Source organism: Cyanistes caeruleus, chromosome 1 (genome assembly GCF_971803275.1).
Source record: "Cyanistes caeruleus chromosome 1, bCyaCae1.hap1.1, whole genome shotgun sequence".
Classification (NCBI taxonomy): Eukaryota; Metazoa; Chordata; class Aves; order Passeriformes; family Paridae; genus Cyanistes; species Cyanistes caeruleus.
In genome coordinates this window covers 32,801,561-32,813,762 of record NC_141701.1, presented here as the reverse complement: position 1 = coordinate 32,813,762, position 12,202 = coordinate 32,801,561, and the positions used below count along the sequence as shown (strand labels likewise).

The following is a 12,202-nucleotide window of genomic DNA, read 5'->3' as shown; positions in this document are numbered from 1 at the left end:
TTGAATTGTTCCACTTTATACTGTGTCCAAAGAACAATCATCTCCACTGCTTCTACTAATTATTTCATACTGTAGAACTTCTTGTAGAATAACACTGTCAAATAATGACAGTTAAATGCAGAGAAACATTTTTTTCTTGCAAAAAATGTATTAATGGTGAAATAGATTATATTCCATAGAGCTGGGAGCCAGCACGTTTAGTTAAGTACCTTTCTGCTACAAAAGATTTGAGAAGCTTCTCCACAGTTTCCCAAAACACAGTCTAGTGCTCTGGTTTCAAATGGAGTGTGAAAGACTGTAAGTCTTGAGAATTGCTACATACACTAACACCATCTTTGAAGTCAAAGGGAAGTGTACGAACATTTCCTTTAACCTGATCAGATATAAGGGTTTTCTGAAAATAAAAAGAAAATATGCTTTTAAACTAAGTTAAAAAATTTGTAACTTATAGAATAACTTATTCTTTTAGCACAAGTTTATATTATTTTTCACTCATTTTCTGGAGAGCCTCAAGCGATATAAAGACATTTCTTCAACACTGTCAGATGTTAATAATTCCATAAACCTCTTCCCCTACAACTTTACTGGAGAAAATTTTCAATGCAAACTGCTAGTGACCATTCGTCAACATGTTTCCAAGGTAACTGGAACTGTTTTCATTTTGGTATCAGCACCAAGATTTTTAACATTCTGACCAAATTTTCACTCTTTCAGACTGCATTACAACCATCTCCCATACCACAAAGTTCCAAATTATGTGGAAGGGCACGTTCCAAACGCAAGAAATAACTAAGAATATCATGGCTCACAATTTACAGTGAAATCTGGCACAGCAGCTTCCTACCTGTGAAGCAATGTTTCCTTATTCCCATCTACAGCATCAATAATGGATTCCTCACCAGCATAGGATGACATCATTAGCTTTACAATCTCTGTTGCTCCTTGAGTGGCAGCAAAGTGAAGTGCTGTGCATTTTTCATTCTATAAATGGGGAAACAAGACAAAATACAAATATTTAAACCTCAGAAACATAACTTCCAATCTATTAAACACACTAGTGAACCAGCCCATCAGTCTATACAAAGTCCCTAAGATTTGAGATAATTATACTCTTAACAACCTTTCATAGTTTAATTAAAAACCAGACAGATGCAGCACCCTTTAATACAGGAGATGAAGCAAATTAAAGCTACAGAAAACCATATCTAGGCTAGTACAAATCAATAAGCAAACAAATGGGCCTATATCATGCAGAAAATGCATTATTTTAAAATGTCATTTACTTCCTAAAATGGAATCCTCCTTAGAAGTGATTCTTAAGTCAACTTTTCTGCAGGTAAAAAATAATGTTATCCAGTATATGGATGTTAGGCTATAAAACTATAATAAAATATACTCATAAAATAATTAACCAATATACAGATGAATAGAAGAGTATTTGCCAAAATGGGATTTTGTTTAGCTAGATGGGACCAACCAGCTTTGATATATGCCTGAGGGTTTTGACTTCCTCATTTTTAGAGCAGGACCATTTTGGTGAATGCATTGAAATGGGCTTTTTCACAATGCCATAAGCATTCTCAAAACGGTTTTACCCATCACAAAATCAGCAGCATAAATCACCTCACTCAGAAGCTGTCTGTTCAGAGAATCAACCAGTAAAAGAAGGCAAAACCATATTTACTTTTGCTCTCGTGAGTTGATTTCATCCTTGCAAACATTTTGATTAGTGATAGATATTTTTAAAAATGTTTATTCATGAATGCATCTGGGCACAGACCCTTACAGCAGCAGTACTACACCTTGGAAGCAGCAGTAGTATCACAAATTTGTGTTTGCATGCAAAAAAGACACTGTAAAGGCCAAGGCAAGGCTGAGGACAGACAAGAATGATCAGAAAGGGTCAGACTGAAGATCCCACTTCTGGGAAGGGATGACCCTAAATAACTTGTGTAGAGAAAATGAACCATCATTACCTGCTCATCTTTTTTTTGTGCCACTCAGAGATTTAGAGATACCTAGGCTTTATCAAAAACACATTTCACTCCAATCTGAGTTTTACCTGTTTTAGATCAATCTGGGCTCCAAATTCAATGCACATTTTAATCATTTCTAGGTCGCCACTCTGAACTGCCAAATGAAGTGGACTGCACTTCCCATTATTGGTAAAATTGATGTGGGTTTTAGCAGAGTGACCCAGTTCTTCACCTGAAAAACGAAAATAAATGGATTTTTTTTTTTTTTTAAGCGAGAATGAAGTAACAGAAGATATAAATTGTTTCAAAACAAGCATATTAAGTGTGCAAAAATATTCTTGCTTCTCAAAATATGAACCTGTCACATCTATCACTTAATAATGGACGAATATACATTTAGGAAAGCAGTTTGCTGCTGCAATCATACGAAAGTTGTCAGCATAAATCACACATAGGAATAACTAAAATAATTTCTGTAAGTTTAAATGCAGTTATAATTGCTTGTTTTCACAGTTACTAGAGAGCTAAAGCAGCAAATTGGTACTCACTGCTTAAGAACATTTACCTTTTTTCAAAAGAATTTCCAGACATGTTTTTGCACCTGAAAATGCCGCTGCATGGATAGGCATACATCCTGTTTTGTTTGGTTTACATATTTTTCCTCCATTTTCAATCTGGAAAATAATGTCAGGATACAGCTTAATGACGTACAGAAAAATCTGATAAATGAATGTACTATTACAGATATTGCTTCCTGGGTAGCTGTGTCATATTTTTAAAATGTTGTATATGTATTAGGAAGTTTATGTACAACTATCTTTTGCATGTTACAGCCATACAATGCACGTGCTTTATTCTGTGTTCTTATGACCACTAAAATCAGTTTTTTTCCTTAAGTTGCCCACTCAGATAGCTATAGATATAATACACCCTCTCAAAAGATTAAAGTTTCTTAGTAACCCATGCAAAGCCAGTTGAACAATGGGTCCATGATTAACCTTCCTGCACTGAACATAACACAGCATCAAGGTAGAGAGAATCACCTCAAAAGATGATGGATAATTGATAATTGATAATTATACCTACCAGGAGTGTCAGTGCTTCAGGATTGTCCTTGTAACATGCTACCATGATAGGTGTGTTCCCTGCTTCACCTTCCAAGTTAACATCTGTACTGCTATGTTGGACTAAAATCTAAATGTTTAAGAAAACATTCATTTAGATATCATAAGCCAAACACAACAACTAAAGCTTAGTCCATTATTTTTGTTGTTTACAACCCATAGCACCCTTGCAATTTACTAGTTTTGCATACCAAAAGCCCACAATGCATTGGCAGATGAGGGAAAAAATACAGGAGAAAGACAAAATACACTGGTGAAAAACACAGATGTGAACAGACATGAAACACAATTCTTTCCAGCAGGCAGACAGGTAACTAAGTTAAACTCTGCATGTAGCTGAAAAGTACTTTCAAGTCTTATTTAACAATTTCTCAATAATGGGTGAAAGGATTTTCTGTAGAACATTGCAGATAAAGATTTTTAACTGAAGTTTTCAACAGAAAATTCCCAGTCAAGTGGCAATGTTCTGGAATCTGCTCAATTAGGAATCGGTTCAGCTGAACAGTAAAATGAGGGGAGATGGGTCTTGATGAAAACTTGGGACCTTGCAATCCTGAAATCCTGTTCCAGTCTCTGTGTAAACAGCTGACACTGAACTATGAGTATCATCAATTATCTCTATAACTGCTTCCAGCACTTTTTGAGAAGCAAAGGATCTGGAAATTATAATGACCATACTGGATTATTTATTCCCCTAGCAACACATTTATTTAACTGTCTTTCAGTAATTTCAGTTATTTCTTTTTTCTGTACTAGAGGAACTGATACATTTAATCACTCTCAGGTAATTTGGCAATAAAACCCAAGGGAGAATTAGATTGAATAACCAACAGAGTGGAGAATAAAATGAGCACACAGATTTAGTCAAGAACCCAAGCACAGAAACTTACAAAAAGCCCATTTTAAAAATGTCATTAATTCCAGATTTCACTGTTTTTAATTCATAATAAATGAAGATTTTGTAAAAGATTTGAGAACTCTGAAAAACTTCTAAAGAACTCTTAGTCTTGAATACAGGTAACACGTTTCTTTCTTTTGCATGGACGAACTAGAAAAGGAGACAAATTTAAAGAGAAAAGGAAGTGTTGCAATTTTAAGGTTATATTCATCTAAAAAATTAAAGAGCTTTAAAAAATTTAAAATTCTAACCCTATGCTACATATGAAATGAAAACATTGTCATTGCATTTAGACAAATGGTCAAAAAGTTATGCTGCTTAAAACCTAAAAGCTATCACTGTTCTGCAAGGTTCAACATGGACACCTTAGCAGTTTCTTCACAATATATTTTTGTGTTTTTTAATTGCAGATTTAGTTCTGCTACCATTCAATTATTAGGATATTGGTTCTAAGAACTGTGCTTTCTGCCTAGTTTTAAACTAGTTTTTTTATTTTTAAAATACACTAGCTTCAAGAATGCTAATACTTCAAGGACACCCTATAAAATTGTAAAAAAAAATAAATAGATAAACAGAACAATATAATTCAAAATACACATGAAGTATTGTTCAGTCATTTTGAAAAGAACACTTTTAAAGGAAGTCCCTTGTGTCTGGAGAATTGGAAAGCATTTTCTGTGAAACATAAGCACAAACATCAGTATTTCTACAAACCAATAAGTTACTTTTTACTGGAAGTGCTAAGAGGACACCAACATTTCTATAGGCATCACGTTACACATCCTGTTTGCTGATGGAAACATATGAGGAGATATGGCACATATCAACAAGGCCTTGGTGCTCTGCACATGGCTGCTGCCTGAGCTACTTATCAAGCGTGTATATTTACGCGGACTTTAGACTTACCTTCACAATTTCATTGTGCAGGGACTGAACAGCCATATGCAAAGGTGCCATCATATTGGAGTTGAGAATGTTTGGATTGGCTCCTCTGCTGAGAAGCAAACGAACACTTTCAACCTGGTTTTTCTTTGTGGCCCAGTGCAGTGGGGTATTTCCAGAAGAATCCATCACATTTAATACTAGGTCAAGGAGAGAAAATGAAACAAAACTAAACATAAAACAAAGCAAGACCATCACATGTTCTGACTGCAGTAAAAAAAAAAAAAAAAGGTATCTTCAGTGTCAGGTTTAGGTCTGTGCTACTGCATTTCCTTGGAAAAGGAAAGGGAAAGATTTCATGAGATGATGCAGGCATTGTGTTCAATTGATTAAATAATGTGCTGAATACACAATATTGGTGAGTAGAATGGGAGTGGTGAAATGCCCATCTATTTCTTGCCCATTATAATACATGTTTTCCCTCACCCAGGAGTTACTTGATTTCCCCCTCTCTTTGATTCTTCTTTTTCCTATTTTATTTGGCTTTGCAGCTATTTCTTTAGAGGCTGCACAGAATAAATGAGTGTGAATAACTGAAATAAGAGGTAACAAATAAGTGCTTGCAAACTGTAAGAAAATTAAAGACCAGATCTACTCTGTTTCACTTTAGAACACAAAAGTAAGTCAATTCACCCTAGTTATAAAAATGGTCTGTTCTACACATATATTTTGAGCTTGAAAACTGAAGATAAACTTCAACAAATATCACAAAAAATTAGGACAAAAATGACAGATTGAAAATAAAAAATTACATATTTCAGCCAGAATAATCTAAAATTGGATTGGCCATCAATAGGTGAAAAAACAAAACTTTTCAGGGCCATTGTAGGTTTAGTCAGCAGCATACAGGTCTATCAATGGAGTCTGAAGTAGTTCACAATGCTTACTATATAAGAGACACATAATGTGAATAAGGAAGACAAAGTCTTCTGCTCAATCACTGCTGTTTTCTTTTTCACATCTGATATATCTGGGTGTCAAACAAAACAAAACATATTGATTCACTGCATTAGAGTGAAAACAGTCCTACATAGCAAGACCAACCCAAATCACACCTGAGACAATGCAAACTGTGGCAGACAGTTTGAATTATATTTGAATCTATAATTGGAGATAACACAGTTGAATCAGTCCTGTTTCAGTTATGTAATGGACATCTTGGCTATCGAACTTTTTTGTTGTGCTAAATAAAGTAGTCCATAAAATGCATGTTACCTTCACAGGAAGAATCATCAATGATCAACTGCATTAGTTCTATTTGTCCTCCTTCTGCAGCGTGATGCAGCGGGGTGGCATTTAATTCATCCACTTTGGTAAGCCCAGAACGATTCTTCTTAATGAAGCTCCGTAGCCTGCAGGCACTTCCATCTGAAATAACCTGTTTTGGGTAAAATCATTCTCATTTTCTCATTCTCCTAAAAGGCAGGAAGTTAGCAATGCTATAATGTGATTTTGTGGGCATGCTACCACTCAATAGCTCCCGCCCAGTTGTTTGGGCTCATGCAGAAGCTCACAAATCCTGTTCCGATTGAGCCAACAGCAAAACTCGGATTGGTTATTGGTTTAACTGACTCCAATATTAGATCCAGATGAGAAACAGTGCAAAATTAACAAAACTGAAAATCATCTTGGATACACTGCTTTGCCTTCTGTAGAGAGATCGAGACCATCCCTTCAGCATGGAAAATCTCAAACAAGCTAATCCATCACTTATGTTTTTATACTCTTTCTTGCAGTGGCCATGTAAAATGAATTCAACAGAGAGGTAAATTAATAATCTTGATAAAATCCTTTTTTTAGATATTTTTACAGAGACTGATAATGTGTTCTTAGCTTTCAAGTTCAGCCATTGGGCTTCTGTGATGTTCTTTGTGTCAGAGAAACCAATACATTTTTTTAATTGCAGCAGCATGTTTAGAACATCAGGCTATTATCTCCGCCTGAAACAGCTCAGTATCTTCCCAATGAGCCCACTGACAGCTTGATACATTCCAGGTACTATGCTTAACAAACAAAGCCCACTATGGAAACTGTTGATTGTTGGTTTATTATATTCTCCAAATATTTTTGTTAAAGTTATTCAAACTTCATATTTCTATGTAAAGAAAAGTGATAGAGTAACATGATTGCAGTAGAATGGGCAGGAATTTAAGAAACAGATACTAAAACTTAAGAGAGAATAAAAAAGAAACTACAACTACAACTACACTGGGTGGCAAAAAAGGAGAAAAATGCTTATCTAAAGTAATGCAAACCTTAAAATGGTGTGTAAACAAGTGAAGAATAAAAGAAGGTTATTCCCTAAAGTCACTGCTCCCTTCACACCTGCAGAAGAAAAGGAAAACTCTGCTCTCCAGGATCCCCTGAGTCACAAAGACTCAAAAATTTTTGCTGTCCTTAAGCAAATACACATTACAGGACAGCCCATTCATGTGCTTGAGCATTAGCTTCATTCAGCTTAACAATCCCACTGACCTCAGTGAGGTTACTCATGTCAATAATGTTACAAACATGTTTCAACATTTATAAGACCAAATGTTTAAACATTTATAAGGCCAAATACAGGGCTGGTATCTGCTTCAAAAGTGGCGTCAGAAAAAGCTAATTGAAAACATGTGATATAATTGTGGAAAGGATATTTAATCAACTGACACAAAAATAACAGCTCAATCACACACACAGTATCTATACAATTTAAACACATCAAAATCTAAGAAAAACTCATTAGAGAGCCAAATATTTTATGTTCCTTCTAACATTCTACCTTTATTATTTCTATTGATCTAGACCACATTTTTCCACTTTTAACACTAGATTTATTGCTCAGTATAAGACAAAATGTGGCATGATGATAATTTCTATCGACAAAAGTAAGATTTATCAGCCAATACTGCAGTGTTTCACTAACAAAATAAGGAAGAAGTCAGTTAAGTGTTGTCAGTCCTTAGGTTAGTTAAAAACAGCAAAGCAAGCTGTTTTAAACAACAGCAGCTCCTTTGCCCTGTGCCTGAACAGCTCTGTAGTGACAGATCACCCATCAGAGTGACAAACCATATTGTGCTGAAGAGGTGTTGCTCAAGTCTACAGCTAGCACACTGAAAACATGTGTGTACTGAAATGGCCTCAGGAGGTATTTAAAGCCATTTACAAACTTTGTCAAATTTTTTGTTTAGCTTGCTGTTGAAAATCTCCAAAGTTATCCAAGTTATCCTCCATCCTGTAAGCAAACTCTTCCTTTGTTTAATTATGCTTAAAAAAGACTTCACTAAAGTTTGGTCTAGGTCTCCCTAGTGGCAATACAAATACACGACTTCTCATCCTATATTAAAAATGGGAAGATATTATGCCCTTCCTGGCTGCAAAATCACTTTTGTAGGTTCCACTGATGGTTCCCTTCCCTTCTGCAACAGTTCCAGTGCTTCTAAACTTCTCTTTCGTGTCATTTTTGCTAAGATGATCTACTAATTTCCATCATGACCTCTGCTTCCCTCTGCGAGAGGGTCTCTCTTGCCCGGGGGGAATGTGGGTTCTGTGTCAGCAGCCTGCCCCTCACATCCTCCTTCGCCTGCTCCCCAACCTTGCCGCTCACCCTGGGCCCCACAGCGTCCTGTGCCTTCACACCCACGGCCAGGGCAGCTCCCAGCCGGCTCCCGTCCCACACCGATCCTCCCTCCCGGGCCCGCTGAGCGAGCGGGCAGGGTCTCCTGGAGGAGTGGACATCAGCCCTACCGAGCCCGCTCAGCTGCCTCCAGAGACCCTCCGCGCCCTCACCCACCTCACCCTCCGCCTTCACCCCTCTCTCCCCGCCCGGGCCCGCCGCCCCTCCGCACGCACCTTGAAGACATCCTGCGAGGCGACGGAGGCGGCATCCGCCTCGCACACGACGCCCTGGTAGGCGCTGGCCGCGGCCGCCTTCTCCCGCGCCCGGCAGAGCCGCAGCAGAGAGCGCTTCATGCCGCCCGCCCGCCCGGCTCCGAGCAGCGCCCGCCCCGTCCGCTCCGGCGACCTGCGAGGCGACACAGCGAGTGACGGCCGGGGCCCGGCGGCGGCGGGGGAGGCGGGGAAAGTGAGGAAGGCAGGGAAAGCAGGGAAAGCAGGCGGGGGCGATCCCGCCGGGGCGGGCGTCAGCTCCCACCGCGGGCGGGCAGCTCCGGGCGGGCCCCGCGGGAGCGGAACGCCTGTGGCCGTCGGGAGCCATCGCCTAAACTGGCGCTACCGACCCCTACACTGCCCTCACAACCCTAAAAAGGCGGCTCGAATTTTCTACTGTTAGCTTCTCTGTGTAGCCATAATATTTACTCTTTATTTAAAATTTATTTTTTTTTTTTTATTTTTTTTTTTTTTAGAATTGGTTTGAACAGACAGTTAGGAAAGCTATAGGAGGAGTACAGAAAGAAGTAACATGAGGTGTTTCAAAGGGTTAATCGTAAAGAGCCTGTAACTGAGTCGGTCTGTACGGAAATATGTGTAACTCGGGCAACTAACACTTTACTTGACGTGAGATGAGTGGTCCTGCCAAAGGCCGGGTGGTGGAAGGGGCAGAGCATTAGGAAATGCAGTAGGAGCCACAGGAGGTGATTTTTTTTTGCCTGTGTTTTCATGGTTTATGGCAAGCGGCAGCTTAAGGACTGCCAGAACCAAGTGTCACACCCCATATAGCCTGGTTAATAGCTGTCAACAAGCAATTCTACATTATTTTGCTCATTTCCTTTTTAAATTATTTTTATACCGTCTGTGCCACAGCATCCTGTGGCACTAAGTGCCATAATGTCATTATGTATTTGTGAAAAAAAATGTTTTCTTTTACCACTGGCTTCGCTCAGTGGTCCCTAGTGTTTTTATTTTGAAAAATGGAGTGTTCTTCCCAATTATTTTGTTTATCCCTGTTAGTGCTCATTATTTCAAAAAGTTCTTTCATCACTTTGCTCATTGATGGGGCCTTGTACATGTGGTTTTCCTTCTTCCAGATGCCACTTTTTGCTCTGAATAGCCACATCCTGCTACTCTGAATCTTTTCCATGTTCCTTTAGAAGTGGAATGGGAAGACTTATATGGTCAAGGTATATGCAAGCAATAGTATTCAATGTTAGTTTGATTTTTCTTTTCTTCATTCCTCTCATAAATGTTCACAAATATATTTGGGTTTTTTTGAAAGCCACTGAGCTAATAGAAATTTCCACCACAACAATCCCTTTTCTAATTGCTGATAGTATCTATAAATAGCATTCAGATATACACTCATATTAAGCTAGTTAGGGTTATGTTTCTTATGGGTACTCACCTAGAATTTATCAATATTGAATTTCATCTGACATTCCATTACTGTATCACCAATCTTTTGGGATCTGCCATGCTCATCTGTATTTTTGGTCATTCTGAAAATTCAGTAGTGCCTTCCAAGCGTTTGGACCAGAATGTTTTCTGCACCTTTATACCATCACTGACTTTGAGGGGTCCCAAGGAGCCTCTGTGCTTTACAAAGTTGTATTCCTACTCCATATATTTGAATGCTTAACCAAATTCAGAAAAATCCTTCCTGCCTGTGCTATGACAGCTTAGTTTCATTAAGACTACAAGGAGGGACTTTTTTGAAAAACTTTCCCAAATCCATTTATCTCTGGCATCATTTGTACCTTTTTTGCTTGCTGATTCCTTCAGAGAGTTTCACTGGCGTGCATGACACCAGACTTCTCTCCATAAAAGCTATGTTTGTTATTTTGATCCTGTTATTTTGAGCCTGTAACTCCAGGGCTGTTTGTTGTAAATTGCTGAAATTACAAATCCTTAACTAAGTAGTCTTAAGACCATAAAGCTAAATAGTTCTAAGACTAAATGGGTGGGTTTAAGTGCTTGTGGCATAAACCCTCATTCCTGTCAATTATCAGGCAACATTAAAAAATGAGACAGAAACTTTTGTCCCCTCACATACTGCTGTAGCCACAGGGATTGCAAATGTTCAACAGCAGTGCATTAGGGTATGTTTTTGCTGCTACAGCATTATTAATTGTGACCAAAAGGAAGAGTAGTATTTATACTATTGCAAAAAAGCTATACTCAAGAAAGCTAGCCATTAGTGCCTGCAGAGATTCTAATTACGTGACCTGGGATTAAGACACTGGAGGAAATATCTGTATTTCCCATCATTTTCAGTGTGCCTTGATTAGGAGCAGCCCCAGTTGGTGAGAATGTTCACCTTCCTGTGGTGAGATCCCTTTGAATTCCCTGTCTGGCCTTGACTTTTCTGTTGCTCATATTCCTCTGTCTGAGAAATTAAACTCAACATCTGGGTATTGCATAAAGAAAATAAAACCCTTTTTCTGTCGTAGTCCTTATCTGGAAATAGAAATGTCTCTGAAATATCAGTAAGAATTAGTCAAACCATCAACCATTTTTTCTTAAAATCCCCTAAATTGCAGCCAGAGAAATGCTGTGAAGCAGTAGAAGTCATGAACCTCAACCAACCGTAGCTTTACTGATTTTCTTGAATCTGAATCCCTTCTTTTAAAATTACTGCCACATTTTGGTCTTCTAGTAAATGTTCAGAAGAATGTTCAGAGTATGAAAAATAGTACAAAGGTTTTCCATTCCCAGTAGGATTCAAATGGAATTTTAAGTGGGCTGACCACAGCTTTTATTTCTGCATAATAATTTGACATAAGGAACTAATTCACAGAAGTAGTTGAAGAGTAACCTTTTGTACAGCTTTTCCCTAGAGTGGATTAAAATACATTTATACCATTTTAGTTCAAACATGATCTTGCTAATGGAAGAAGTGGATCCATTAGTACAAGCAAAATTCACTAAGGGTAACCATACCACAGCATTTCATTAAAAATATGATTGTTTAATAATTAAATTGTGCATACAGTAAATATGTACCATTAGAATACTGGAGCCTGACTAACACAGTACTGCAATTTTGTTAATTTTTCAGACTCAGGAACCATAATTTCAAGCAAGTGGCAGTGATGAAAAGAAGGTACTGTATTTTTTTTTTGCTTTGGGAATTATTTACTTGGCATCAGTATTGTATAAATTGTGATGTGTAAAATGATCATTTGGATTTTGTAAATCAGCTTAATTCAGTAAGCCAAATGAAGTCATGATGCATCTTTAGATATTGATTATGGGCATTCAGAAGTTAATCTGAGTTACTGCCTAAACAAGCAAGAATGCAGTCTCCTACTAATTTTCAGAAACGTACTTACCATGGAGAAAAAAATGCTAGTCATTATCAAACAAACAAGGTCAATTTGATAATA

At 37.9% G+C, this 12,202-nt stretch overlaps 2 protein-coding genes across 34 annotated transcripts in view; one reads left to right on the top strand and one right to left on the bottom strand.

Moving 5' to 3' along the window:
• TRPA1 (transient receptor potential cation channel subfamily A member 1) overlaps window positions 1-9,145 on the bottom strand; it is a 31,433-nt gene extending 22,288 nt beyond the window's left edge. Inside the window, exons 1-7 of the mRNA XM_023920897.2 lie at window positions 8,775-9,145; window positions 6,156-6,318; window positions 4,905-5,080; window positions 3,063-3,170; window positions 2,542-2,650; window positions 2,063-2,208; window positions 845-981 (exon numbers count right to left, since the gene is read on the bottom strand). Of these exons, the coding sequence (XP_023776665.1) occupies window positions 845-981; window positions 2,063-2,208; window positions 2,542-2,650; window positions 3,063-3,170; window positions 4,905-5,080; window positions 6,156-6,318; window positions 8,775-8,894 (959 nt within the window). The 5' untranslated portion in view covers window positions 8,895-9,145. The remainder of the gene's footprint in view (window positions 1-844; window positions 982-2,062; window positions 2,209-2,541; window positions 2,651-3,062; window positions 3,171-4,904; window positions 5,081-6,155; window positions 6,319-8,774) is intronic.
• The window catches only part of KCNB2 (potassium voltage-gated channel subfamily B member 2), a 330,276-nt gene that overhangs the window by 53,172 nt on the left and 264,902 nt on the right, over window positions 1-12,202 (top strand). For 27 of the 33 annotated variants that reach the window (XM_086885272.1, XM_023920908.2, XM_086885314.1 and 24 more), the window contains one exon: window positions 11,875-11,919. The exons of 2 other annotated variants lie outside the window; for them this stretch is intronic. The gene's annotated coding sequence lies outside the window, so the exon portion shown is untranslated. Of the gene's footprint in view, window positions 1-9,907; window positions 10,001-11,874; window positions 11,920-12,202 lie in introns of those variants that run through there. 4 more of the 33 variants (XM_023920912.2, XM_023920909.2, XM_086885250.1 and 1 more) reach the window with 1 other exon arrangement.